General features: G+C 41.1%; 1 protein-coding gene across 1 annotated transcript in view; it reads left to right on the forward strand.

Annotated features, from left to right (window-relative positions):
• DNAAF11 (dynein axonemal assembly factor 11) overlaps window positions 1-25,530 on the forward strand; it is a 92,375-nt gene that overhangs the window by 8,171 nt on the left and 58,674 nt on the right. The window contains exons 2-4 of the mRNA XM_014787951.2: window positions 4,254-4,421; window positions 9,557-9,634; window positions 23,013-23,185. Of these exons, the coding sequence (XP_014643437.1) occupies window positions 4,254-4,421; window positions 9,557-9,634; window positions 23,013-23,185 (419 nt within the window). The remainder of the gene's footprint in view (window positions 1-4,253; window positions 4,422-9,556; window positions 9,635-23,012; window positions 23,186-25,530) is intronic.

Here is a 25,530-nt window from a genome sequence, read left to right on the forward strand (position 1 = left end):
ACCCTGGGCTAGCTGATGAGTTTTGGTTAAACCTTTGGATTCCTCAGCAGTGATGAGATAAGTGTGAATCTGTGGTTAAAACTGTCTATATTCTTCATCACCAACCCCTCATTCCTCCAGTCCTGCAGATCTTGGGTGATCCTCTATGGGTGAGACACTTCTCAGAATTCATCTGAGTTCTGTATTTTGCTCTTTGAATTTTTTCAAAATAAGGACTTGAAAGCAGTGTGTTTCACATAATGCCTTGGCGTGTTCTTCTGTACTATATGATAGGCATTGTAATACCATCTCTCTTGAAATAGTATTATGATGACATATTAATGCTTCCAAAGCATTTTCAAATCCGTAGAATGATTTCCGGTAAATTCAGTGCTGTATTATTTGGAGTAAGACTTTCTAAAGGGGAACAGTGCTCCTTGGAGTTAAAGAATGTCTGGTCTAAATTATATAGTACCTAAAACTGGAGAATACTTTCTTGTTTGAAAGTGTGCAACACTATAATCTCTATACCCCACGTAGGTATTCTAACACATTTCTTCTTGGGGACTCTGGGCTTTGCAATGGTGTTTGCCATTACAGGTGAGGTGGTATTGTGTAACAACAATTTCGTGAGTGCTATAAACAGTGTGCCGCACAGCAGTTTGCTTAATATAGAAGAGTTCAGAAAAGGGCTGCTGGGAAATTCCAGACCTTCACAGTTCTCCCTTCCTCTGTCATTCTCCATTTTCTTTTCTTTCTTTCTTTTTTTTTTTTTTTTGAGGAAGATCAACCCTGAGCTAACATCCATGCCAATCCTCCTCTTTTTGCTGAGGAAGAGCGGCCCTGAGCTAATATCTATTGCCAGTCCTCCTCCTTTTTTTCCCTTTTTCTCCCCAAAGCCCCAGTAGATAGTTGCATGTCATAGTTGCACATCCTTCTAGTTGCTGTATATGGGACGCCGCCTCAGCGTGGCCAGACAAGCGGTGTGTCAGTGTACGCCCGGGATCTGAACCTGGGCCGCCGGTAGTGGAGTGTGCGCACTTAACTGCTAAGCCATGGGACCGGCCCCTCCATTTTCTTTTAATCTATCCTAATTGTGTATAATTGTTGCTGTTGGGCAAACTTCCCTGTTGTGCCGAATGAGCTCTTAGTCCCTCCTCTCCCTTGTGTGTGTGTGTGTGTGTGTGTGTGTGTAAATTATTTATGATAAGGGAGGTTCCCTTACCCCCCACCCCTTTCAACTATTACTAATTTTTATCATCTTAATTCTTATGGTCAGGAGATATGGATCAACATAATTCCTTCCTAATATCTACTTGACTCTGAAAGGGAAGATTTGACAATTGCAGGGAAATGATCAAATTCATGCAAATAATAGCATACTGAAAAGAGTTTCTTAAATTTCAATAAAAGTGTAGCAAGAGAACGTAGGAAGGATATTTGGTACCAGTAGGAGCTTTGTCAACAGTTGGAGGAAGCTGCAGGTTTTTAGGGCTGGACCAATCAGAAAAGCTTTGAAGACTGTAGCCCTGGAGGAGCCTGTGTCCCCAGTGGGGTGCACAGATGCTGCTATAGCCATCCCAGGCCAGAGACCAAGTGATGCTTAGCAAGGTGCTTTCAGAATTCCCCTGAACACATTCGACTTAACAGACCTGTAGATGACAGCTCCTATGGGATTCCTGTTAGATTTATATCTTCAATGTGGATACCCCACTAAGCCTTCTGGGGCAACTGGGGATCCAGGGAAAGAATGTAAGTGGAGGCCCATGTATCAAGTTATAATGAAACTGCCAAATAAAATGCATTTTCCTCCCTTAACAAGTATGCCTTCATAACGACCCAGAAGGCTACATTTAATATAAGTTTCTCAAACTTCTTGGGTTCTGAGCCAGAACATGATGACTGGGGAGAGCTGGCTCCCTTGCCCACCCCTCCCTTCTCTTCCCATCCCTGGTTCTATCCTGGTCCCTCATGCCCATGGATGAGGGTGGATACTCCAGCCTACACATCCAAGCTCTCCACGTCCCCAGAAAATAGTTGCTCCTTGGACACCCCTGAGTGTAGGGATGCATACCTGATGATGCAGTCTGTCTTCAGGAATAGACCTGGAGAAGCAGCCAGTGCAGGGCTTGGAGGCAGGCTGGGGGCTCCTTGGCCAGAGAATTCCATTGTTCCTCTACCTGGGGCATGGTCTAGAGGGGAAGGCCTGGGCTCTGGATGGGCACGTCTTCATGGCCCCCATTGACTCCAGGTCTAATGGCAGCATGGCCTCCAAAAACCCACCCCCTGCTCCATGGATTTGTGTTATTTAAGTCACGTATACACTGTTAGTCATTGAGGGTCTTAATGGGTGATAATTTCCACATTTCATTAAGTTAGCCAAAATAGCACTGATTGTGCCATCTCAACCCCTTAACCCACGTTGCATCCTTGCTGAGATAATTCTTGTAGATAAATTATAGATACAGATAATACATTTGACTTTGCCCAGCAGCTTTGCTGTATCCTCAACTTGGCTGTACCCATTTATTCAATGTCACTTGATTGTTAGAACCAACTTTGGTGGTGGGAGGTGTGGAGAATAGTTTTAATGTCCTTTTCTTACAGGTTTGGTTTTCTGAAAGTTTTTTCTTCTTTTCCTTGAATAGAGGAGTCTGTTTAAGCTGGTTTACGTACTGGCAGTGGCATCCAGAGACAGCGGAGTGCAGCAGGCAGTAGGGAACTCAGTGAGCCAGGGCTGCCGGGGCTGCCCTATTAGCCTTCTTCCCAGCCATTTGGCCTGCCGCTCCCCAGGGCCTGGTTTACAGCCATCTCTGTCTGTTAGTTGAGCCAAAGCTTCTAGCAGCAGGGACATTCCCCATATATGGTATTTTAATCTCTCAACTTCTGTGTCTCCCTTGTCTTTCTTCCAAAGAACTGTCATTGCCAGCAGCCTTGTCTCCTACCACCAGAAGTAGCAGAGGGTTCAGCTAATTGCACACAAATGATCAAGTTGATCCATGTTTTCACATAAAAAAGGGCAAACTCCACTTTTAAGGATGTGGCATAGAAGTGGGGTAGCTGAAGGTGCTATGAAGAACTTTGTCTCAGCTAGAGGAGCTTGTACATTTAGGAAGCCTGAGAAATCTCAAGAGGCTCTTATTTGCTCATGTTTGGGGCAGTGTAGCATTGTGGTTAAGAGGACGTGGTCGGGCGCCAGACTCCTGTACTTAAACCAGGCCCTAGCACTTACTACCAAGACCTGGGGGCAAGTTATTTAAACTCTGTGCCTCAATTCCTCAGCTGAGAAACGTAAATAATAATGATACCTACTCATATGTTAATACACGCAAAGCATTTAGGACAGTGCCTGGCACCTTGAAAATGGCAATAAATGAATCTTTATTATCTCCTGGGATGGACAGGCAGTATTTCTACATTCCACCTAAAATGTGAGGGTTCAAATGGATTAGTAATCTTTTTAATAGTGCTGGGAAATGCAGGGTTTCTCCATTGTCGTTATGTCGCTGATTTCAGTGCCTCTTGTGAAGAGGATTCCTGTCCTGTTCTTGGCTCCAGCCATGGACCAGGGTATTGTCTCCAGTCCCTTGGTTCTGTCATCATCACACAGTCCCGACCAGCTGGGTCAGGCCAGCCCAGTGCTACAAATGACTCTTGTCAGCGGGGAGGGGCCTCTCATTACCCCTCCTCCCATGAGCAGCTTCTTTCACTCCTCCTGGAAACAGACCAAGTGGTGATTGCTTTATAAGATTGCAATGCAAACTATAGAGTGTTCCTCTCCTTTCTTTTCAACTTTAGTTAAATTAATAAATATCAACTGAATGAATGAATGAGTGAGCCTTTCCTTTTTGAACGGTGGGAGATTCTTTCATATTTCTGCCCTCTGTCAGCCCGACTGTCCCTCTCTGTAGCGAGTTGCTCCGTCTTGGATGACTTAGTGGGTCTCATCCAGTTTGACATGATACCACCACAAGATTCCATATCAACGTTCTTATAGTCATTATCCATCAACTCTTTCTCCATCCATACACCAAAATGTATGTAGACCCTGCACAAAAAAGACGAAGGTATCATCATGTCTTCCCTCTGACTCACCATGACATCACAAAAACTCCAGCAGGAGGCAGCGCTTCCATGATCTCTCTCCTTTTGAAAATCACTTGGCCCTGGAGAATTGACATTTAACTGCAAAGAAAACCCAATGCCTTAGTTATGTAATAACCAGATAATGAACACGGGGACAGAGATGTAATATGTAACAAATGTTCTTTCAGTCACAGAAGATCTCATTAGACGGAATGCTGAACACAATGACTGTGTGATTTTTTCCCTGGAGGAACTCTCCTTGCATCAGCAAGAAATAGAAAGACTGGAACATATTGACAAGTGGTGCCGAGAGTTAAAAATCCTATACCTTCAAAATAATCTCATAGGAAAAATTGGTAAGATTTCAGGACTTGGTTCTCGTGGTTTCTTTAACATTTTGAATGGGAGAACTTTGGAAAAGGTGGTGTTATTCTTAGAGGAAGGGGATAGCTGAAACAGAATTACATGGGGAGGTAGACACAGCTACCTCTCAGTAATTGTGTGCAGAACATTTCCCTGAATGGTTCCACATGTGGTCAGTCTCCTTGCCCATGGGGATGGCCATCAAAGAGAGGGGAGGCACGGGTAAAGGCCAGAGCACATTAGTTGACTTGCTCATTCATAGCTTGATTTTTTAAAAGTTTGAAAGGGAGGAGGATGTAATCCAGGCATTTGTCATGGTTTTACATCACTGCGAAACTGAGAGGATTATGTGGGAGTGGAGTAAGTCCTTGTCAGATTACCACAGCCTGTGTTAGCCACTTCTGCCCTATGTATTGAGAATGTGTATGTGCAAGGCATTGTGCTCCCTATCGGGTATTGACGGGGTTCCACAATTACGCCCCTGTTTACTGCTCCAGTCTGGAATGAAACGAGAGGTGAATACATGAGTCAGGTGGGTGAACATCAATAAATCTGTGTTATCACTGACAAAGCTCTCTGGAGAGGGTGGCTTAGACTTGCACCCAAATAGGCTTCCATTCTGCCCCCAGAATGAAACCTGTTCACCCGGTCACCTGCAGAACTGGACAACCACAGGCTTCCCCTACCCAGAGTGGCCCCTTGCTTTATGGCCAGAGGAGGTCTAGACCATGTGCTTTGTGCTGGCAGGAAGATCCCAGAAGCCAGAAGAGAGTGTGGGACTGGGCATGCCCAGTTCCTTCTCCCAATTCACCCATCAGATAAGTTGGTATCCCCCACCTCCCAACACCGGAAGAATGAGTTAAGGGGCAGAAAGAAGGGAGGTCTGTGGAGTCACTGTAATGGGGGTCCTGCCACATGGAAACAGAAGGGGTGTCCCCCAACCCTGGGAAAAGCAACAGTGTAGTTTAGTGGTAAGAGCAGGCACAGGCCCTGAGGTCAGGTAGACCTGGGTTTCAACCCTGCCTCTGCCACTTAGAAGCTGCGTCAAATTAGGCCAGTCAGTTACTTGTCCAGTCCTCATCTTGCTGTCTGTAAAGTGGGGATAATGACTCTAACACACAGAATTGGTATGAGGACTACAGGAAACCCTGTGCTGAGCATTGTGCTCACTCATTAGATGAGCGCTGCTGCGGCTGTTATTACTACTGTCCCTTACCCCTTGGTGCCCAGGCCAGCCAGATGAAGGTAGGAGCAGAAGGGAGAACCGAACAGAGCTGCAGGAAAAGGGATGGAGTCAGGGTTGATGGGGCAGAATGAGTGGCAACCTGCGTGGGTTCTGGCACTGGAGCCCAGAGGTCAGCTTTTAAGGTTATATTTTAACTTTCCATGGTGATGGGCAGTGGTTTCCAACAGGGGCATTTAGCAATGTCTGGAGATGTTTTTGGTTGTCACAAGTGTGTGTGTGTTGGGGGGACGGGGTGCTAATGGCATGTCGCATGCAGAGGCCAGGGATTCTGCTAACCATCCTGTGATGCACGGGATGGCCCCTCCACAAGAAAGAATTTCCCAGCCCAAAATGTTAGTTGCTGAGGTTGAGAGACCCCGGTGATGTGGTTGCCTCTAGTTTGGTGGATAATTGAAAATTGCCTCTAGGGTTGCAAAAAGCCTAGATTTTGCATCATTTTTTGAAGATTTATTAAAATTCTTTATATTTCTTCAGATAATTATTTTCGGCATCTTTTACTTTACCAGAAATTAGAAACTCTGGCATATTGTTCAATTAAAAAGGCTGTTATAGAAAACCACCAGCTTTCATGCACAGGGGCATTAAAGAGCCTTCCTAATTGTACAGATCTAAAAGAGTTCCCGAAATTGTAATCTCCACAGCTGGGTCCATCACAATTACTAATTAGTAGCATAGTATTTCAGTCCTTTTCAGAGCTGTGAGAAAGCTTAAATTTTTGCTTCCAAAGTATTCTTAAATTAAACACTCTTTTAAATCCTAATAATGGGAATTTTCAGTGCTACTCCACCCATAGGCATTTAGGCACTTATTTAGCAAGTAAAACTATTTCTCTAGGATTCAGACTTGCTCTTGTGCCATTGAGGTAGAAGTTTGCAAAGCAATTGCCTTTCCAGAAGCTCTGTTCCTCATTGGGGAATACAGATGGGCTGGGAGAAGGCTTGGCTTAGTGTTGATCCAGGTGTGAGCTGAGCTGAGGACCTTCAGGGGTCCTGTTAAAGTGGGGCTCAGGCCCCACCCAAGACCTACAGACTCAGAACCTGTGGGGGGTGGGCTCCTGGAATCTGCATTTCTTTCTTTCTTTCTTTCTTTCTTTCTTTCTTTCTTTCTTTCTTTCTTTCTTTCTTTCTTTCTGTCTTTCTGTCTGTCTTTCTGTCTGTCTTTCTGTCTGTCTTTCTGTCTTTCTGTCTTTCTTCCTTCCTTCCTTCCTTCCTTTCTTTTCTTTCTTCCTTCCTTCCTTTCTTTTCTTTCTTCCTTTCTTCCTTCCTTTCTTCCTTTCTTTCTTCCTTTCTTTCTTTCTTCCTTTCTTTCTTCCTTCCTTCCTTCCTTCCTTCCTTCCTCCTCCCTCCCTCCCTCCCTCCCTCTCTCCCTCCCTCCCTCCCTCCCTCCCTCCCTCCCTCCCTCCCTCTCTCCCTCCCTCCCTCCCTCCCTCCCCTCCCTCCCTCTCTCCCTCCCTCTCTCCCTCCCTCCCCCCTCCCTCCCCTCCCCCCCTCCCCTCCCTCCTCTCCCTCCCTCTCCCTCTCTCTCTCTCTCTCTCTCTCTCTCTTTTCTTGAGGAAGATTGGCCCTGAGCTAACATCTGCCAATCCTCCTCTTTTTGCTGAGGAAGACTGTCCCTGGGCTAACATCCATGTCCATCTTCCTCCACTTTATATGGGACGCCTGCCACAGCATGGCCCGACAAGTGGTGCGTCGGTGCGCGCCAGGAATCCAAACCGGCAAACCCTGGGCCGCTGCAGTAGAGCGCGCACACTTAACCACTTGCGCCACGAGGCAGCACCTGGAACCTGCATTTCTAACAGCTTCCTGATAGGCCTCAGGCCTGGATGAGCTGCTTGAATTGGCAAGGGGTTTGGTCCCCTACCAGTGTATAGGACTAGTTGTGGCCTTTGGTGGCAACTGCTTCTGGGATGGTTTGGGCTGGAACGCTGACTGCCTTCCTGCTGCCCAAGAGGCTCTGTGCATTTTTACTTAGAGAGCATTTTTTTTTTCCTGACCAATTTGGCCCATTGTTCTTAAGGGGTAATTTAAGAAATCCTTCCCAAACTAATCTCATCTTTTTTTTTCCTACTGTATAACTCTTTTCCCATTTAGACAATGTGAAATATATACATATCACAAATGTAGGGAAGGAACAGGTATTTTGCTGTAGGCTGGCAATTTTAACGATGATAACTATAGGTATTTTTGTTCAGGATGCAGACTAAACCCTCCATCTATCATAATGTTTGGCACGTGGAGCTCTACAAATCTGCTGACTATCGAATGCTCAGAGGTTGCCTAGAGAACCTTTTGTAAACATCAGTATTACTTAGAATACTTGAATCGCTGAGAGAAACTTTAGTAATTTATTCTGAAATCCTCACTTTAAAAAATGAGTAAACTGAAGCTCAGAGAGGTATATTGTTATTCTCATGTCTGTGGGAACAAATATATGACATTTTGTAAATTTTAGATGAAATATTAATGACGATAATGGTGATATTTGTAAATCACCATATTTGATCTTCATAATATCCCTGAAAAATGGGCAGAGAAGGCATTATTTAAGTGAGGCTGCCCCAAGAGCACATTCCTTAGCTGGGTTTTCTACATCCATGTCCTCTTAGAAAGGACTGTTCTTTTTAAGGTATAGTGTAATGATTTAGTGCCACGCTCTGGAGTCAAATTTCTTGACTTTACCACTTAACCTTGAACAAGTGGATTAATTTTCCGAACCTTGGTATTCTCATTTGTAAAAGGGAGACCATAGTTTATACCTCGTAGGGTTATTATGAGGATTAAGTGAAATAATATATGCAGAATGCTTAGAAAATTACACGGCATATAAAAGCACTCAGCACTGTTAGCTATGGGATTATTAGCTGTTTTTAAAAGGCCCCATCCTACAGCGGTTCCTTGACTTATTTATGCTTATTGCTTTGCCTACATGGGTTTTCTTTTTTTTTTTTTAATAATTTTATTTATTTATTTATTTTTCCCCCACAGCCCCAGTAGATAGTTGTATGTCATAGTTGCACATCCTTCTAGTTGCTGTATGTGGGACGCGGCCTCAGCGTGGCTGGAGAAGCGGTACATCAGTGCACGCCCGGGATCCGAACCCGGGCCGCCAGCAGCGGAGCGCGCGCACTTAACCACTAAGCCATGGGGCCGGCCCCTACGTGGGTTTTCATATGTATTAAAGACGATAGTCCTGTATCAGGTTGATTTGAGCTTTAAGTAAAGGAAAAGGTAACTCAATGTGGCTTACCAGTAAGGAAATCTAATAGCTTACTCAACTCTAAGTCTAGAGGTAGGCCAGTCTCCAGGGTTGGTTGATTCCTTCTCAATGGTCCACCAGCCACAGTGGCCTTCATCCTATGGCTGGTTCCGTCATGGTTGCAAAATGATTATGAGTATCAATAAGGATAATAGTTTCTTCCTTTTTAACATCCAGCAGGAAAAAGAGAAAGGAAATCCCCAGGCATGGAATATAGATCTTTCCCTCTCATCTGATTGTGAGTACTTGGTGTACGTGCCCTCTCCTGCATCACACAGTTGCCAGGAGGTTGCCATGGGCTGGTTGACTTAAGCCTGGGGTCCTGAGCTGTCCCTGGCAAGGGACATGAGCTTGCCATTCACTAGCCCAGCTTGGTTCAGCCTAACCCCCTGGAGTTGGGGCTGGATAGAGACAGAGCAGAACTGGGCTCCATTAGGAAGGATAAAGGGAGAAATGGACGCGGCATAGGCAACCAACAATATATGATGTACAGGTATAGATTAGAAAAGCAACATGGTTTTGATAACTATAATAATCCTTGGATTCTCTTTATCATTTTCACAGTATATTATGTAAAAATGTATTTTATCTTGAAGGTTAATTAATTACATTATTTGTATATTTCAGAAAATGTTAGCAAACTCAAGAAACTTGAATATTTGAATTTAGCTTTAAACAACATTGAAAAAGTTGAAAATTTGGAAGGTAAGAATTTCCTTCTCATACTTTATTATGAATTAAAATTGAGATTTAAAATTAGGTTTAAACAGTATTGCTTAAACAACAGCTACACTTTTCAAATTAACATTTTACTTAAGTCTTATGTTTATTAATTCTTGTAAAAAATTCAAGCAATAATGTGGTACATGAATTCAGAAATGGAGGTCCACTTCACTGCTTCCTAACCCAGCCTCCTTCCCGGACATAGCGATGTTAACAATTTGGTGTACAGAAGATAGTTTTGTTTCATTTTGCTTTGTATCAGTAGGATCATACTGTGAGTATTATTTTGAAAATTAATTTCTTCCCTGAAATTATGCTGTTCTTGGGTATCCAGGAAAGGTAGGGGCTGTGTACCAGATTGATTCTAACCATTTTTCTGCAGATGGACATTTGGGTGGTGTCCAGCATTTCGCTATAACACGCATGGCTGCAAAGAGCATCCTTTTACATTTCACTCTGTGTACCTGTGTAAATTTTTTTCTAGGATAGATACTAGAAATGGAATTAGATATTCGAAATGGAATTCCCAGTGGCCGGCCCGGCGGCGCAAATGGTTAAGTGCACATGCTCCACTGCGGCGGCCTGGGGTTCGCCAGTTCGTATCCCGGGCGCGCACGGACGTACTGCTTGGCAAGCCATGCTGTGGCGGCATCCCATGTAAAGTGGAGGAAGATGGGCAGGGATGTTAGCCCAGGGCCAGTCTTCCTCAGCAAAAAAAGAGGAGGATTGGCAGATGTTAGCACAGGGCTGATCTCCTCACAAAAAAAAAAAAAAAAAAAGAAATGGAATTCCCAGGTTTAAATATGTCTATTTTGAAAAATGTTGCCAGTTGTTCTCCAAAAAGGTAATATCAATTTACACTTGTACTGATAGTCCATCCATGCTAGTACTCATTTTGACACTACTTTGCTAATACGTTTTATAAGCAATCTTTTTTTTAAGATAGGAAGACATTGTTTTGTAATTTTTAAAATTTGCACCTCACTTATTGTTATTGAGATTCTGTGTAACTTTTCGGATGTTTATTGAATATTTGTATTTCTTCTTACGTGAATTACTACTTCATATCTTTTGGCCATTTTTCTGTTGATTTATCTTTTCATTATGTGCTCCTGTGCATTCCATATGTTAATCCTTTGTTATATATGTTATAAATATTTTCTCTTGTCCACTACTTTTCTTTTTTTTCAATTATGCTGGTATCATTCAAAAGTCTTACATTTTAATATACTCAAATTTATTAATCTTTTTCTTTATAGTTTCTGAATACAAATATATCCTATATTAAGTTCTAATTTTGATCATTTAATATTTTACATTTAATCTCTCTAATGCATCTCAAATTTATCATGTAAAAAAGGAATCAAAATACTTTTTTCCTCAAGGTATCTGTTAATGGAAATATTTGGATCATCTAGTCTTTTCATAATTGAGATATAATTTATATACCATAAAATTCACATTTAAAATATACAATTGAGTGGTTTTTAGTATATTCACAAGATTGTGCATCCATCATCACTGTTCCATTCCAGAACATTTTCATCACCTCGAAAGAAACTCCATATTCAGTAGCATTCACTCCTCATTCACCCCTCGCTCTATCCCCTAACAATCACTAATGTACTTTCTGTCTGCATAGATTTTCCCATTCTGAACATTTCACATAAATGGAGTCACACAATATGTGGTCTTTTGTGTTTGACTTCTTAGCGTAATGTTTTCAGGATGCATCCACGTTGTAGCATGTATCAGTACTTCATTCCTTTTTATAGCTACATAATATTCCATTGTGTGGATAAACCACATTTTTTTTACCCATTCATTAGTTGATGACATTTGGGTTGTTTCCACTTCTTGGTTATTATGAATAAAGCTGCTATGAACGTTAATGTACAAGGTTTTGTGTGAACATATGTTTTCAATTAATTTAGCATATACGTAGGGATAGAATTGCTGGGTCATATGGTAACTCTATGTTTAACTTTTTGAGTAACTGTCAAACTGTTTTCCAAAGCAGTCATACCTTTTTACATTCCTACGAGCAATTTATGATGGCTCAGATTTCTCCACATCCTCGCCAACACTTGTTATTTTCTGTTTTTGATTATTTATTTCTGATAGTAGCCACCCTAGTAGGTGTAAGTGATATCTTGTTATGGTTCTGATTTGCATTTACCTAATGACCAGTGAGACCTAATGACCAATGTGCTTATTGACCATTTTTATATCTTCTTTGGAGGAATGCTTATTCAAAAACTTTGCCCATTTTTCAATTAGGTTATTTGTCTTTTTACTGTTGAGTTGTAAGGGTTATACACTAGTCCCTGATCAGATATGATTTGTAGATATATTCTCCCATTTTGTGAGTTTTTTTGTCAGCTTTCTTGATGGTATCCTTTGGAGCATAATTTTTTTTTAATAGCTTTATTGAGGTATAATTGATATACAGAAAACTGTACATATTTAATATATACAATTTGATGAGTCTAGACATACACATATATCTGTGAAGCCATCACCACAGGCAAAGTAATAGACATATCCGTCACCTTCAAAAGTTTCCTTGTGTTCCCCCCCCCCTTTTTTGTGGTAAGAACTCTTGATGTGAGATGAAAATTTTGAAGTGCACAATAAAATATTGTTAACTATAGGTGCTATGTTATATAGTAGATCTCTGGAACTTATTCATCTCATGTAACTAAAACTTTGTACCAGTTGAACTCCTCTCCATTTTGTCCTCCAGAAGCATAATGGTTCTTAAATTTGCCTGTAGTTTTCCTTTCTTGAGATGTCTATGTCTGGGTTTACTGTCGGGATAATATGGGCCTCAAAAATGAATTGGGAAGTGTTTCTTCCTGTTCTATTTTTTGGAAGAGTTTGTGAAGGATTGGTATTAATTTTTCTTTAAATATTTGGTAGACTACACCTGGAAGTCATATGATCCTGGGCTTTGCATCGAGGAAAACGTTTTCATTACTAATTTAATCTCTTGTTATAGGCCTATTCAGATTTTCTGTTTCTTCTTGAGTCAGTTTTGGTAGTTTGTGTCTTTCCAGGAATTGTCCATTTCACCTAGGTTATCTGATTTGTTGGCATGCGGTTTTTCTTACTGCTCCCTTATAATCCTTTTTATTTCTGTAAGGTCAGTAGTAAGGTACCCTCTTTCATTCTTGATATTAGTAATTTGAGTTTTTTCTTGGTTAATCTAGCTAAAGATTTGTCGATTTTGTTGGTCTTTTCAAAGCACCAACTTTTGATTTTGTTGATTTTCTCTGTTGTTTTATGTTCTCTGTTTTGTTTATTTCTGTTCTAATCTTTATTATATCCTTCCTTCTGTTTGCTTTGTGTTGAGTTTACACTTTTTCTGGTTTCTTAAGATAGAAAGTTAGGTTATTGATTTGAGATCTTTCTTCTTTTTTTATTGTAGGCATTTACAGCTGTAAATTTCCCTCTGAGCACTTTATTTGCATCCATTAACTTTTGGTATGTTATGTTTTTGTTTTAATTCATCTCAAAGTATTTTCTGGATTCCCTTGTGATTTCTTCTTTGATCCATCAGTTATATGGAATAGTTGTTTAATTTCCATATGTTTGTGAATTTCCCAACTTTTTTTCTGTTCTTGATTTCTGGTTTCATTCCACTGGAGTCAGAGAACATACTTTCTATGATTTCAGTCATTCTAAATTTACTGAAATTTGTTTTATGGACTAACGTTTGGTCTGTCTTAGAAGATATTCCATGTGCACTTGAGAAGAATGAGTATTCTGCTGTTCTTGGGTGGAATGTTCTAAAGATGTTTTTTGATCTACTGGGGTTTTTTTAGTGTTGTCCTAATCTTCTGTTTCCTTGCTGATATTCTGTCTAGTTGTTCTATCCTTTATTGAAATCAGGGTATTCAAGTCTCCAAGTATTATTATTGAATTCTCTATTTCTCTCCAATTCTGTCATTTTTTGCTTCATGTATTTTGAGATTCTGTTGTTACTTGCATATATGCTTACAACTGTTTATTTTCTTGATGTATTAATCTTTTTATCATTATAAAATGCTGTGTTGTCTCTAGTAACAATCTTTGTCTTAAAGTCTGTTTTGTCTGATATTAGTATAGCCACTCCAGCTCTTTTTTTTTTTTTGATTACTATTTGCATGGTATAACTTTTCACTTCCTTTAAATTTCCAACCATTTATTTCTTGAATCTAAAGTGTGTCTGGGGGCCTGCCCCGTGGCTTAGTGGTTGGGTGCACATGCTCCGCTGCTGGCAGCCCGAGTTCGGATCCTGGGCACGCACCAACGCACCGCTTCTCCGGCCATGCTGAGACCTCATCCCACATACAGCAACTAGAAGGATGTGCAACTATGACATACAACTATCTACTGGGGCTTTGGGGGAAAAAAAAAAAGGAGGAGGATTGGCAATAGATGTTATCTCAGAGCCTGTCTTCCTCAGCAAAAAGAGGAGGATTAACACAGATGTTAGCTTAGGGCTGATCTTCCTCACAAAAAATAATAATAATAAATAAATAAAAATAAAAAAATAAAGTGTGTCTGTTTTAAACAGCATATAGATGGATCATGTTGTTGTTGATTTTTTTCCATTCTGTCGATCTCTGCCTTTTAGGTAGGAGGGCCTAGTCCATTTACATTTAATGTAGTTACTGATAAGGTAGAATTTATGTCTTCTATTTTGCTATATGTTTTCTATATATCTTATGTGTATTTTTCCCTCTGTTTCTCTATTACTACTACTAACTATCTTTTGTTAGAAAGATATTTTCTTGTATACCATTTTAATTTCCTTGTTTTTTCTTTTACTATATATTTTTGAGTTATTTTGTTAGTGGTTACCTTGGGAATAACAATTAATATCTTAATTTATAACAATCTAGTTCAAATTAATATCAACTTAACTTCAATAATTTATAAAAACCTTATATATATGTAGTTTTGTTTCCCTACCCTCCTTTATGCTGTTTATTGTCACAGACCACATCTTTATACATGGTGTGCCCATCAACATAGATTTGTAATTATTTCTTTTTGCAGTTGTCTTTTCAATCAGTTAGGAGAAAAAATAGTTATGAACAAAAATGTGTTTATATTGCTTTTTATCTTGTGTGGTTACCTTTACTGATGCTCCTTATGTTTTGATGTGAATTCATGTTATCCTCTAGTGTCCTTTCATTTCAGCCTGAAAGACTCCCTTTAATATTTCTTGTAGGGAAGATTTACTAGCAACAAACTCTCTCAGTATTTGTTCATCTCAAAATATCTTAATTTCTCTATCATTTTTGAAGGATAGTTTTCCCAGATATAGAATTCTTGGTTGACATTTTTTTCACCCTCTTTTTCTTTCTTCCTTCCTTCTTTCCTTCTCTTTCTTTCTTTCTCTCTTCCCTTATTTATTTCGTCTATTTCTCTATCTATCTTTTACAATAATTTTCTCTTCTCTGTTTTCACTAATCTCCCCTAGAACTTCCTTTAATTGGATTTTGGTTGTACTAAATTGATCTTGCATGCCTCTTAACCTATATTCCTTGTTTAAACCTCTTTGTCTTGGTATTCTACATTCTGTGAGGTGTCCTGTTTTACTTTGCAGGCTTCTATTTTGTGCTGTTATTTTTCTCTAAATATCTGGTAACGCTTGATGTCTGATTATAATCACAAAGGATTTGGCTGATTAGGTGGCTGGTGTGGGCTTATTCTGCAGTTGTGAGGCTGTGTTTCTACATCCAGCCTCTTGCCTGGCTGGCAGGGCTGCTGTGTGCTCTGTGTGAGTGGGCAGGGCATGCTGACCGGCAGGCTTTGCTTTAGAGTGCAGGGGCAGGGAGCAGAGGCAGGCAAGCTGCTCTCCACACCTCATTCCCATCTGCCAATAGCTAAAATTAGGGGGATTTTACTTAGGCTATGATGGATTTTAACCTATTTGCCTCCTAATGTAGAAATTGATATTCAGTGACTATCAACAAAGACATAAATATTCATCGTAAGTTTTTAATTTTTATCCTCAAAACCTAGAATATCATCACTATCAAAATCTCTAAACCCATCATCAATGCTGGAATTGAGATGATTCTTTCCATCTTTGCCATTTTTCTGCATTAGCAATGGAGTCATTGCTCTCCCCCAGCTACCACTCTACAGCCCCACGTTCTCATGTGAACGAATGGAATAACAAAATTTACTATATATCTATGTTTTTGTTAGTAAAATGTCAATCTAAAATGTCAGAGGAATAATTAAAACTCTCACTCTCGGTTGGCTTGTCCAGGGCTTGTTATTTTTGTTAAGAAAGTGAAAGGATGAGGAAACTTCTATTTTTGCTCTGTTTGGTCATCTGCCACTAGAGGGCAGCATTGTCACTATTGTCTTTCTGAGCTTTGCCAACTATAGTCCGCAATCCACCTCAGCCTTTTACCTGGACACTTCTTCCTTTTGATGCTCGGCCTTCCAGCTCTCATGTGGATGCACAGGGCTCAGAGTAGTTTGAGGATAAGTTTGAGGGAATGGGCAGTAGTGAGGGAGGATACATCTTATCTGCTGGCAAATATGAACTTTTTGTTTAATTTTAAATGTTTGAGGTGAGAGAGGAGGCAGATGGATACACATACTCAGCCCACCTACTTGAGTAAATCTCAATATAATTTTAAACATAATTTAGATTTTTGTTTGTTTGTTTTGCTGTATGGCAAAAAATAGCTAGTATCTTTTTTTCTTTTTTCGTCGGTGTGGATTCACCTCGATAGAATAAAGTGCCTTTTTCCATCCCTCCTCCTTACCCACCCTAACCTGGAGGGAGAGGTGGAATTTCTAATAGCGTGAGCTCTCCCCCTGGGAAATCAGCGTCGGTGACCTTCAGACCCCGTGGGACCTTGAGCTGGATCTCAGAACCGGAGATAGAGGTTGGGACTCAGTAGAGTGTCTACCTCCACAGAGGAGGCCTTCTCAGGACCTGTTAGTTCAGCAAGAATTGTTCTTTAGGATGGCAAATGGTGTTTGATTTCTTATGCATAGGCCAAGTAGAAGAAAAATTAAGATTCATCACTTTGGAGAATATAATGAACATTTGGAGGGTCCTTCATCTACAAAATTACAGAAAAATCAAAAATATATGAATTTTTTAACTTGTTAGAGTCTTTCAATGTCAGCCTCTTCTTATATGAAAGAAAAACATAATTAAAATGTCTCCCATAGTCTCCCAAAGTAAACTTAAGAAATACCAGATAACTTCTATCTTAAGTCAGACTACCCCAAATATATCTTTCATATTTCAAAATGTCCATCTAACATTTTCTGCTAATGTAAAACAAACATACAGACATAGAGCTATGAACTTAATTATGTCTGTAGATGTAGTTTCATATTCATATGTGATCATAGAGTGACTGAGTCCACATTTTTGTAATTTAATGATTGAATTATCAAGTATATTGATGTGTTTTAAATAACTCCTAATGCTTGGTGCATGAATTGTTTTTAATTATGTTTGCTATTGTGAATAGAACTGTTCTGAATAGCTTTGTACAGATTACCTTTGTTTCCAGTGGAGGTATTTGATTGGGACCTTTCTCTCCTAAATGAAATTCTGGATCAAGGGGAAAAAAAAAACCACTTAAAAGCCTGTTTTATATATTGATAGATTGCTGAAAAGTATAATTATTATCTCATAGCCTTTCCAATATACTTAAACATTTTGTCTATATTTTTACTAATTTAATAGAAATAGTGATTTTGTTGTCCTTTTTCATTTATATGATTATTTTTGAAGATGTGAAGTTAGTGAATTTCCTTCACCTATGTAGTAGAATCTGGAATATATAAAAGTGTTTATTTATTCTTGTACATTTTGGATATTTATCTTTTTAATAATTAATATTTTTACCATAGTAATAAAATGCATAGTTTAGAAAGTCAAAGTGCTATCTGTGCTTATGTTGAAAAACAGCAGTCTGTCAATGTCCTCAGACCCCTAAGTCCTGCTCCCAGAGGTGATTGTCGGCTCTTCTTTCTTCCGCTGCGTCTTTCCAGAAAATGCACTCATACCATGCTTTACTGCTGTTTCTTGATATTCTTGATATTCTCCTTTTAAGCATCATCTATTGACTCCCTGATGTGGAAGATGCAGATTTTATTCTCTCACACTGACTATGAGGTTCTCTATTCCCTTCTACCCACCCTGCTTATATTTTTGTATCACATAATGGGATACCATAATGAGGTATAGGATATGGAGCCATTTGTAGTGACTGGTGTTTTGCATTAACACTGTTGGGAAGAGAGATGACACACACTCCCCTGCTGACCCCTATCCACCTCTGGCCTTTCTTACTCCCCCTCCCTCCTCCCACCTTCCTCCCAGCTGGTCTGGCTCTCTCCGGCCATGCTGTGAATTACAGGCACATCCTACACGGGGCCCATCCATCAGATGGATGTGACTACATCTGCTTGTACTTATAGACCCACAGTTGTATCCCACAAAGCTTTAGCTCGAGAAGTTTAAGGTGATGATGATGGTGATGATATGTTAGTAATATATAGCTAATATTGGCAAAGAGACCTTCTAGTGTACCAGTTCAGAGAGGCTTTTCAGCTGGGCAGCGCTGGATTCAATTCCCAATTCCCCATTTAGTAGCTGTGTGAACTTTGTTAAGTTCTTAGCTCATTTGTCTCACAGTGCCAGTTATCTGTTGCAGCAAAAAAACTACCCCAAAGCGTCAAGTCTTTAAACAACTTTCTTTTCCCCGCAGCTTCGTAGGTCGGGAATTCAGGAAGAGTTTGGCTGGGAGGTCCTCCCTGATCCACGGCATCAGCGGGGGCAGCTGTTGTTAGAGGCTCCACTTCTAACATGGCTTCTTCACCGCCTTCTCAACCAATCTGAGCTCTGACATCCCCTCTCTAGGTGGCCCCTCCATGGGACGTGCTCCTTACCCTGCTCAATCTCTGATACCCTACATCCATGTCCCCCCGACACGGATGCCTCCTTCACCTTGTTTAATCTCCAAATTCCCATGTGAGGCAGCTGTCCTATATGGATGTCCTCCTTGGCCTGCTCAAGCTCTGACACCTTGCGCTTGGTTCTAGTCACATGTGGATTCCCTCTTCACCCTGATGGTCTCCGTCACTACTTGCGGGGTGTCATGTGAGGGTGCCCTCCCTACCCTGCTTGGGCTCTGACTCCCCAAGTCAGGCTGCCTTTCCATCTTGATGTCATCCTGGCTGTACTGATTCTGACACCCCATGGTTGGCTGTCTGGCTTGGACACCCTTCTCACCCTGCTCAGGTTCCTACACACCATCCTTCTCTGCAGGGATGCCCTCCTCACTGGGCGTGGGCTCCTCCCCCGTGCCAGACTCCCTCACCCGAGGATGCTCCCTCACTGCTCGGGCTCTGACTCCCAGCACTGTGCAGTTCTCCGCATGCTTCTCTCATCCTGTTTGGGCTCCAACATTCTGTTCTGGACCAACATAGCTACCCCTAGCCTCTCCACTCTTTCTTTGCTCTCCTCTCCCAATGGCTTTAGGAATTAGTTTTTCTGAAAGGAAGGGAAGAGAAGGAAAGGGAAGGAAAAGGAAATGAAGGGAAGGGCAGAGAAGGGAAGGACAAGTAAATAAGGGAAGAGGAAGAGCCATTTTTAAAAATCTCTCCTTCCTCTCTCTCTTCTTTTGTCCATCTTTCTTTCCTTCCTTACTTTCTATGTTCTCAAAATAGGGAGATGATTTAGGAGGTTATTGCCATGTTGCGCACAAAAGGTGATAAGAACCTGAACTGGAATGATAGTAATATGCTTAGAGTGAAGAAGCAGTATGTGAGAAGAATTTAGGAGTTAGGATCTGCAGGGCTTTAATGACTGATGACATGAAGGGGCCAAGAGAATCATTTAGGTTAACTTTCAAATTAACCTTGACTTGACTCTTGGTGTCACACTCAAGTCTGATACTAACATGGTGATGACATTAATAGAATTTAGACGTAAAGAAGGGAGAAAAGCTGTCTTGAGGAGTGGAGAGTGAGAGAAAATATGAAGAATTCAGTTTTGGACATGTTGAATGTGATATGTCTTGCAGCATTTGGAAACAGGAGTATGATAGTCAGTTGGATGGTCAGATGTGGGGTTATTGTTTGGGAGTCGTCAGAATCTGGGGTTAGTTAAACCAATGAACATGACTGTTGCCATCAGGAACCCACAAGGAGAGGCAATATTGGGTCAGGGATGGGAATCTGGGTTATACTGCCATTAATGAAGTGGAAAAGTCTATAAAAGAGATCAAGAGGAATAAACTACATTACAAGAGAGAACAGGGAGAGAGTAGTATCACTGTTTCCAAGACAGGTGAGAGATTTAAGAGCAAATCATGGTCAGTCATGCCATATGCTGCGGATTGTCTAGTGACATAATGGGTTGAAGAGAGTCTATTAGATTTGTCAATATGAAGGTGTCAACATGGTCACCTTTAGAGGAGCAAATCTAGTAGAACGTTGGGGGTGGAAGCCAGGGACAGTGGATTGAGCAGTGAATGGGGATTGAGAAAGAAGAAGCAGTGAATATAGATTTAGGGTGGCTTATGATGTCTCAGTGGGCATTGCCTACTTCTGGGTTCTGCCTTCTTCTCCAGATTCACTTCTTAGTGACTTTCACATTAAATTTTCTTTATCTTGAATGACTCTCTTTTTCTCCTTTCTCCACATTAGACATAAGCTTGAGGTAAAATACCATGGATTTTTTTTAGTATCCTGAAGACCTGGCTCAGTAACTTGTACATAGCAGGTACCCAGTAACTTCTGGATGATGAATGAATGAATGGATGGGTGAATAGAGGGTGAGGACCTACATCTGGAAGCACTGAGGTAGAACTAACTTATTTGGAAGAGACTGGCTTGGGATATGACTAGATAGGAGGGAAACATGGAGTTCTAGGCAAGGTGGAGTCAGGGGCTAGAATCAAGAAAGGGTCTGGGGAGAGAACACTATTATTTAATGAAATTGGTTCTGCCTTACAGCCTTCAGAAATGAAGAAAATGAAAATGCCGTAGGTGACATGGTTGCAGAGCTATGGAGCAATCTGAATCAAGTTCATATTGGTGAGGTTAATATGAGATATCAGGAACCAAAGTTTACCCCGAGTTATGTAGCCACAAAACAATGACAGAAAAGCAGCATGTAATCAGGAAGCCCATGGCAAGGGCAGAGTGTGTGGAAGTTTGAAGAAATGAGTGCAGAACAAGGTGGAGCTGGGTCGTCAGCTGGAGATGGTTCTCTAGATATTGAAGGATGCAAAATCTGCCATATTAATCCAAAAAGCATGAGCCAGTCACAGAGGGAAACAGCCTTATATGAACCTAGCCCACATAGGCTGCTGTATAAACCAGGTCAACTCTTCTTTAGTTCGTAGTAAGAAACTGCAAATTCTCTGCTCGTAGGACAGTAAGCATCCTTCTTTCCCTGTAGGCATGGTGTCTAAAAAGCCACGTGATAATCAGAAGAGTGCTCATTGAGCTATTTCTAATCTTGGCTAATGTTTCCTGAAGCTCTCTGGGTGGCAGGCACTGTGCTAAGTACTTTATATGAATCATATTCTCTTAACCACAACCCCTGAATTGGGTACCAATACTATTATAATTCTACAGATGAGAAGGCTAAGACTTGTACCTCTCCCAAGGTCACACACAGCAAGGATGTGACGGCTAGGACTTGAACTCATGTCTTTCTAATCCCAAAGTCTGCGCTCCTAACCAAGTTCCCATGGAATGTGAGTGAGGGAGTTAATTCAAATTTGAATTTGATTCAGATTTCTATAACATCTCTCTCTCTCTATAGTGAAGGTAGATGGGTCAGATTTACTGCAAACTCTGCTTCAGTGACTCATCTTTTTTCTTTCATTCCTCTGAGGACCAAACTCTTATATTTTTTACCCTTGTTGATACCTTCAGTTCAGTTCTTGGTGGTCTTGGAGCCATTCTGTCTCTTCAAGGTGACTTTGCACATATGAATTCTGATGCATTGGTTTTATGAAATGCCTTTTCTTGTGGGGAAACTTTCCATTGTCACCCTTCACAGTGAGATGTGTCCTAACTCCCTGGTAGAATTCTCAGGAGAGCAGATTCCAGATGCCTTCTCCAGAGGAGCTTTGTTCTGATGTGGTGTCCGCCCCAGCAGTAGCCTATACTTGGCTTTCTTCCTGCCAGATAATGACCAAATCCAAATGTTAGTCAGCCCAGGGTGTTTGCAGATGTGGACAGGTGTCTTGACATGAGTACAGCCATGTTTGACCACTCCATTGACCTACAGCCACCAGCACAAAAAGAAATATAAAAGCTGCTTTCTGCGTGGTGGGAACTGGTCCTTTTCCCATGGAGATTGTTGCAATGTGTAAAAATTTCAAGGCCCTTCGGGCGCTGCAGCCTGAGGCAGACTGGCCATCTGTGCTGGGCTGGGATGACAACCAGGGTAAACAATGCAGGTACACAACTGCCGGGCTGGGATGATAGCCAGGAGGCTCAGTGCACATATGCCACTGATAACCATTTGTGCATGGGAACATTGAATGCTTGATCTATAAAAGCTCTGTAACTGCTTCCTCTGGAAAGTATTGATGCTATAAAAAACTGCTGGAGACTGAGGCCTGGTGAGGGTTCCACCTGTGGAAGGGACGTCTTGCCCAGGACGTGTGATCCCCGCCCAGCCGTGTCGATTGAAAGGACTCTCCCGGCAGTGGGGCGTGGATGTTGAGTAATTGATTTGTTGTGAAGTAATTGATTTGTTGTGAATAATTGATCTGACGTGTCCTCTTTTTGGTCAACCTAGTGTTTCTCTTTCCGGTTGATTTGTGTCATTTCCCTTCAGTCTATGTGGATGTTTCCCTTTCCAGTGGATCTGATGTTTTTCCCTCTCATTATATGATCTATTCGAATCTGCTGCTATCTCAGTTGATGTGAATGTTTTCCCTTTCCAGTCAAGCTGATGTTTTTCCCTCTTAATATTTGACCTCTTCGGATCTGTTTGCAGACTATCTCCCTTACTCTCCTCTATATAATAAAATATACCTTCAGTCCATTTGTTTGGAGTGGAAAGTTTCTTTTACATCTCCGATCGAATCCCCAAACCTCTCACAACAGCAGGGAAAGTGACCTCCCCTGTCTGGAGGGACTAAGGGGTTGAAACTAAGGGAGATGCAGATAGAAAAGTGAGTTAAGCATAAGTCTTTTTGGTATTTCTGAAATACCACTTCTTGATAAGCAATACAGTTAATCAGCAGACTTAAAATATTGCAACTGTTGCTTCTATTATGTGCTATAATGTACACTTTATTACCAGCGTGATTTTTTTTTTTTGGCTTTGTTTTCTTTTCATTTCTCTCAATAGGATGTGAAGGGCTGACAAAACTTGATTTGACAGTAAATTTCATTGGAGAGCTGAGCAGCGTTAAAACCCTTCAACACAATATCCACCTGAAGGAGCTCTTTCTCATGGGTAACCCGTGTGCTGACTTTGACGGCTACCGGCAGTATGTGGTGGCAACTCTTCCACGGTTAAAGGTATGCTTGTTTTAATGATGCAGAAATCTCAGAAAAATGAAAACAAGCAACTACAATAATTCCGAATTTATTCACAGCATTGTCAGAGAATGTGTTGTTTTAGAGGATGGAATATTCCAGAAATTCACAACTAATTCGTTGATTTACTGAACCTTTAAAATTGTTTTAATAGCTTTAATACATCTTTGAAAAATAAACTGCATACTTTTCTCCTTTTTCATTCAGCACACACAGAGCTTAACTGAACTACTTCTTGATGAGTTCAAATCATTGTTATGAAGACCATTCATCATTACTAATAGTATACCAAAAGCTTAGGGGTTTTGAGGTGGCTACAGCTATATACCTTTGTATTTCATAGTCGAACTACTGTGCTTTTGGATTGTTATCTTTTTATTATTGCTCTCTGTTAACTCATTCTCTGTGTTAGTGGTTATCGACTTTGGTAGGCATTGGGATACTTGGATGGTGTGTGCTGGGCCCCACCCCCAGAGTTTCAGATTCAGTAGGCCTGATATGACACCCAAGATTTTGTTCTACTGAGCTGATGCTATTGGTCTAGGAACCTCATTTGAGAACCACTACTCTATGTGTTCATCTCGTATGCTATATCTCCCCTCATCTGGTATTTTGGGGGCTAGGAAAAAACATACGGTTTCTAGAGAAATCACACACCTGAGCGTATTAAAGTCATAATGCTAATTTTCATGTAATCCCAAGAGCTCCTGACCTGTGTGTGTTGGTTCGAAACCTTGGGAACTTCCCCGGGTGAAATCTGAAACTGGCCCCCCGTACACGGAGGGCAGGGAGGGACCGAAGGTAGAGGCGGGTCATTCCAGCTGGTAGGTGGCAGGTTTACTAAACAAAGGAACTTACATATGAGGCTTGTCTTGGGTAGCTGCAAGATGAGTAGATCTTCACACTGCTGGCCAGCATCTTAAAAGTTTATATGGAGGCCTTAATGGGGTTCAGTCACATACACAGTCCAGATGGTCTCAGCAACACCTTCCTCTGTCAAAGCTGCGTCCTTGAAAATGGCTCCCACTGTGGGAATTGTTGAGAGAGGGTACATTCTAAGAACAGGAGAGGGGGTGAGGAGTCTCTCATTGCCCAGGTACAGCTTGCAGGTCAACTGGCAATCACGTCCTCTCAATAACCTCTTCCAACAGCATGTGGCCCCACACTTTTGCAAAAAGAATGCATAGATGCGTTGGCTTTCTGAGAGGCATTTTCTTCAATTCTCAGAGGACATTTGTTCTTAGACTGCTGAGTTCTGTGTAGTTGAGATTGCTGGATTAATGGAACACATTTCTTTTAATGTAAAATTTCTTTGATTAAGAGAATGAGTGACTCAGGTAATTGAATCTAGAAATATATTTAGAATAAATGATAAATTAGCTCAAACATAACCCAGGCTAATCATCATTGTACAATGACTTCCTAAAAATGAACTGATGAGAACCAGAATATCATAGAAATGGATCCTGTAACGTAACACTGTGAGCTATTTTCCTGGAATGTCAATGCTGCGGTGCTGGGGCTAGAAGTTTGTGAGAGCCATCAGACAGCTGCCCGAAACACGGGCCAGGGTTGTTCCAAGTGCTTTAAGCACACCATCTCTGATCCTCCTGAACCCTTGCAGGGAGATGATCAGGTGCATTCAGAGATGAGGGAGCCAGGGCTTGGAGAGTTAATGCTCCTTGTTTAAGCTGACACACCTGGCAAGTGTCACAGGTGGGATTTGAACCTAAAAGCCCACCATTCACACTAGAAGCACACTCACTGCTTCTCTCTGGGTTAATGTACAGGGTTGAGATCAAGTCTTTTCTTCCAGGAAGAATGCTCTGATTCAGCTGCTACCATAAGCAACAGCCTCTCTTTGAAAAATAGTATTCATAAATGTGTTTACTAGTATTTAAAAATAGGTTGATAAACTTTAGAATCTTAATTACGATTTCACTGAAAGCTTGTGATCTACTTGAAAGGAATTTTGTTAACAGATGCATTATTTTCCTAGGGTTGCTGTAACAAAGTATCACAAATTGGGTGGCCTAAACACCAGAAATTTGTTATTTCATGGTTCTGGTGGCCAGAAGTCTCTCCCAGCTTCTGGTGGGTGCTGGCAATCTTCATTCCTTGGCTTCTAGAAGCATCACTCCCATCTCTGCCTTCGTCTTCACCTGGAATTCTCCTTGTGTTTCCGTTTCTTCACGTGGCATTCTTTTTATAAGGACACCAGTCATATTGCATTACGAGCCCACCCTCTGCTACCGTATAACCTCATCTTAACTAATTACATCTGCAACGACCCTATTTCCAAATAAGGTCACATTCTGAGGTACTGG

This window comes from Ceratotherium simum, chromosome 23 (genome assembly GCF_057802395.1).
Source record: "Ceratotherium simum simum isolate JZ-2026a chromosome 23, ASM5780239v1, whole genome shotgun sequence".
Lineage (NCBI taxonomy): Eukaryota > Metazoa > Chordata > Mammalia > Perissodactyla > Rhinocerotidae > Ceratotherium > Ceratotherium simum.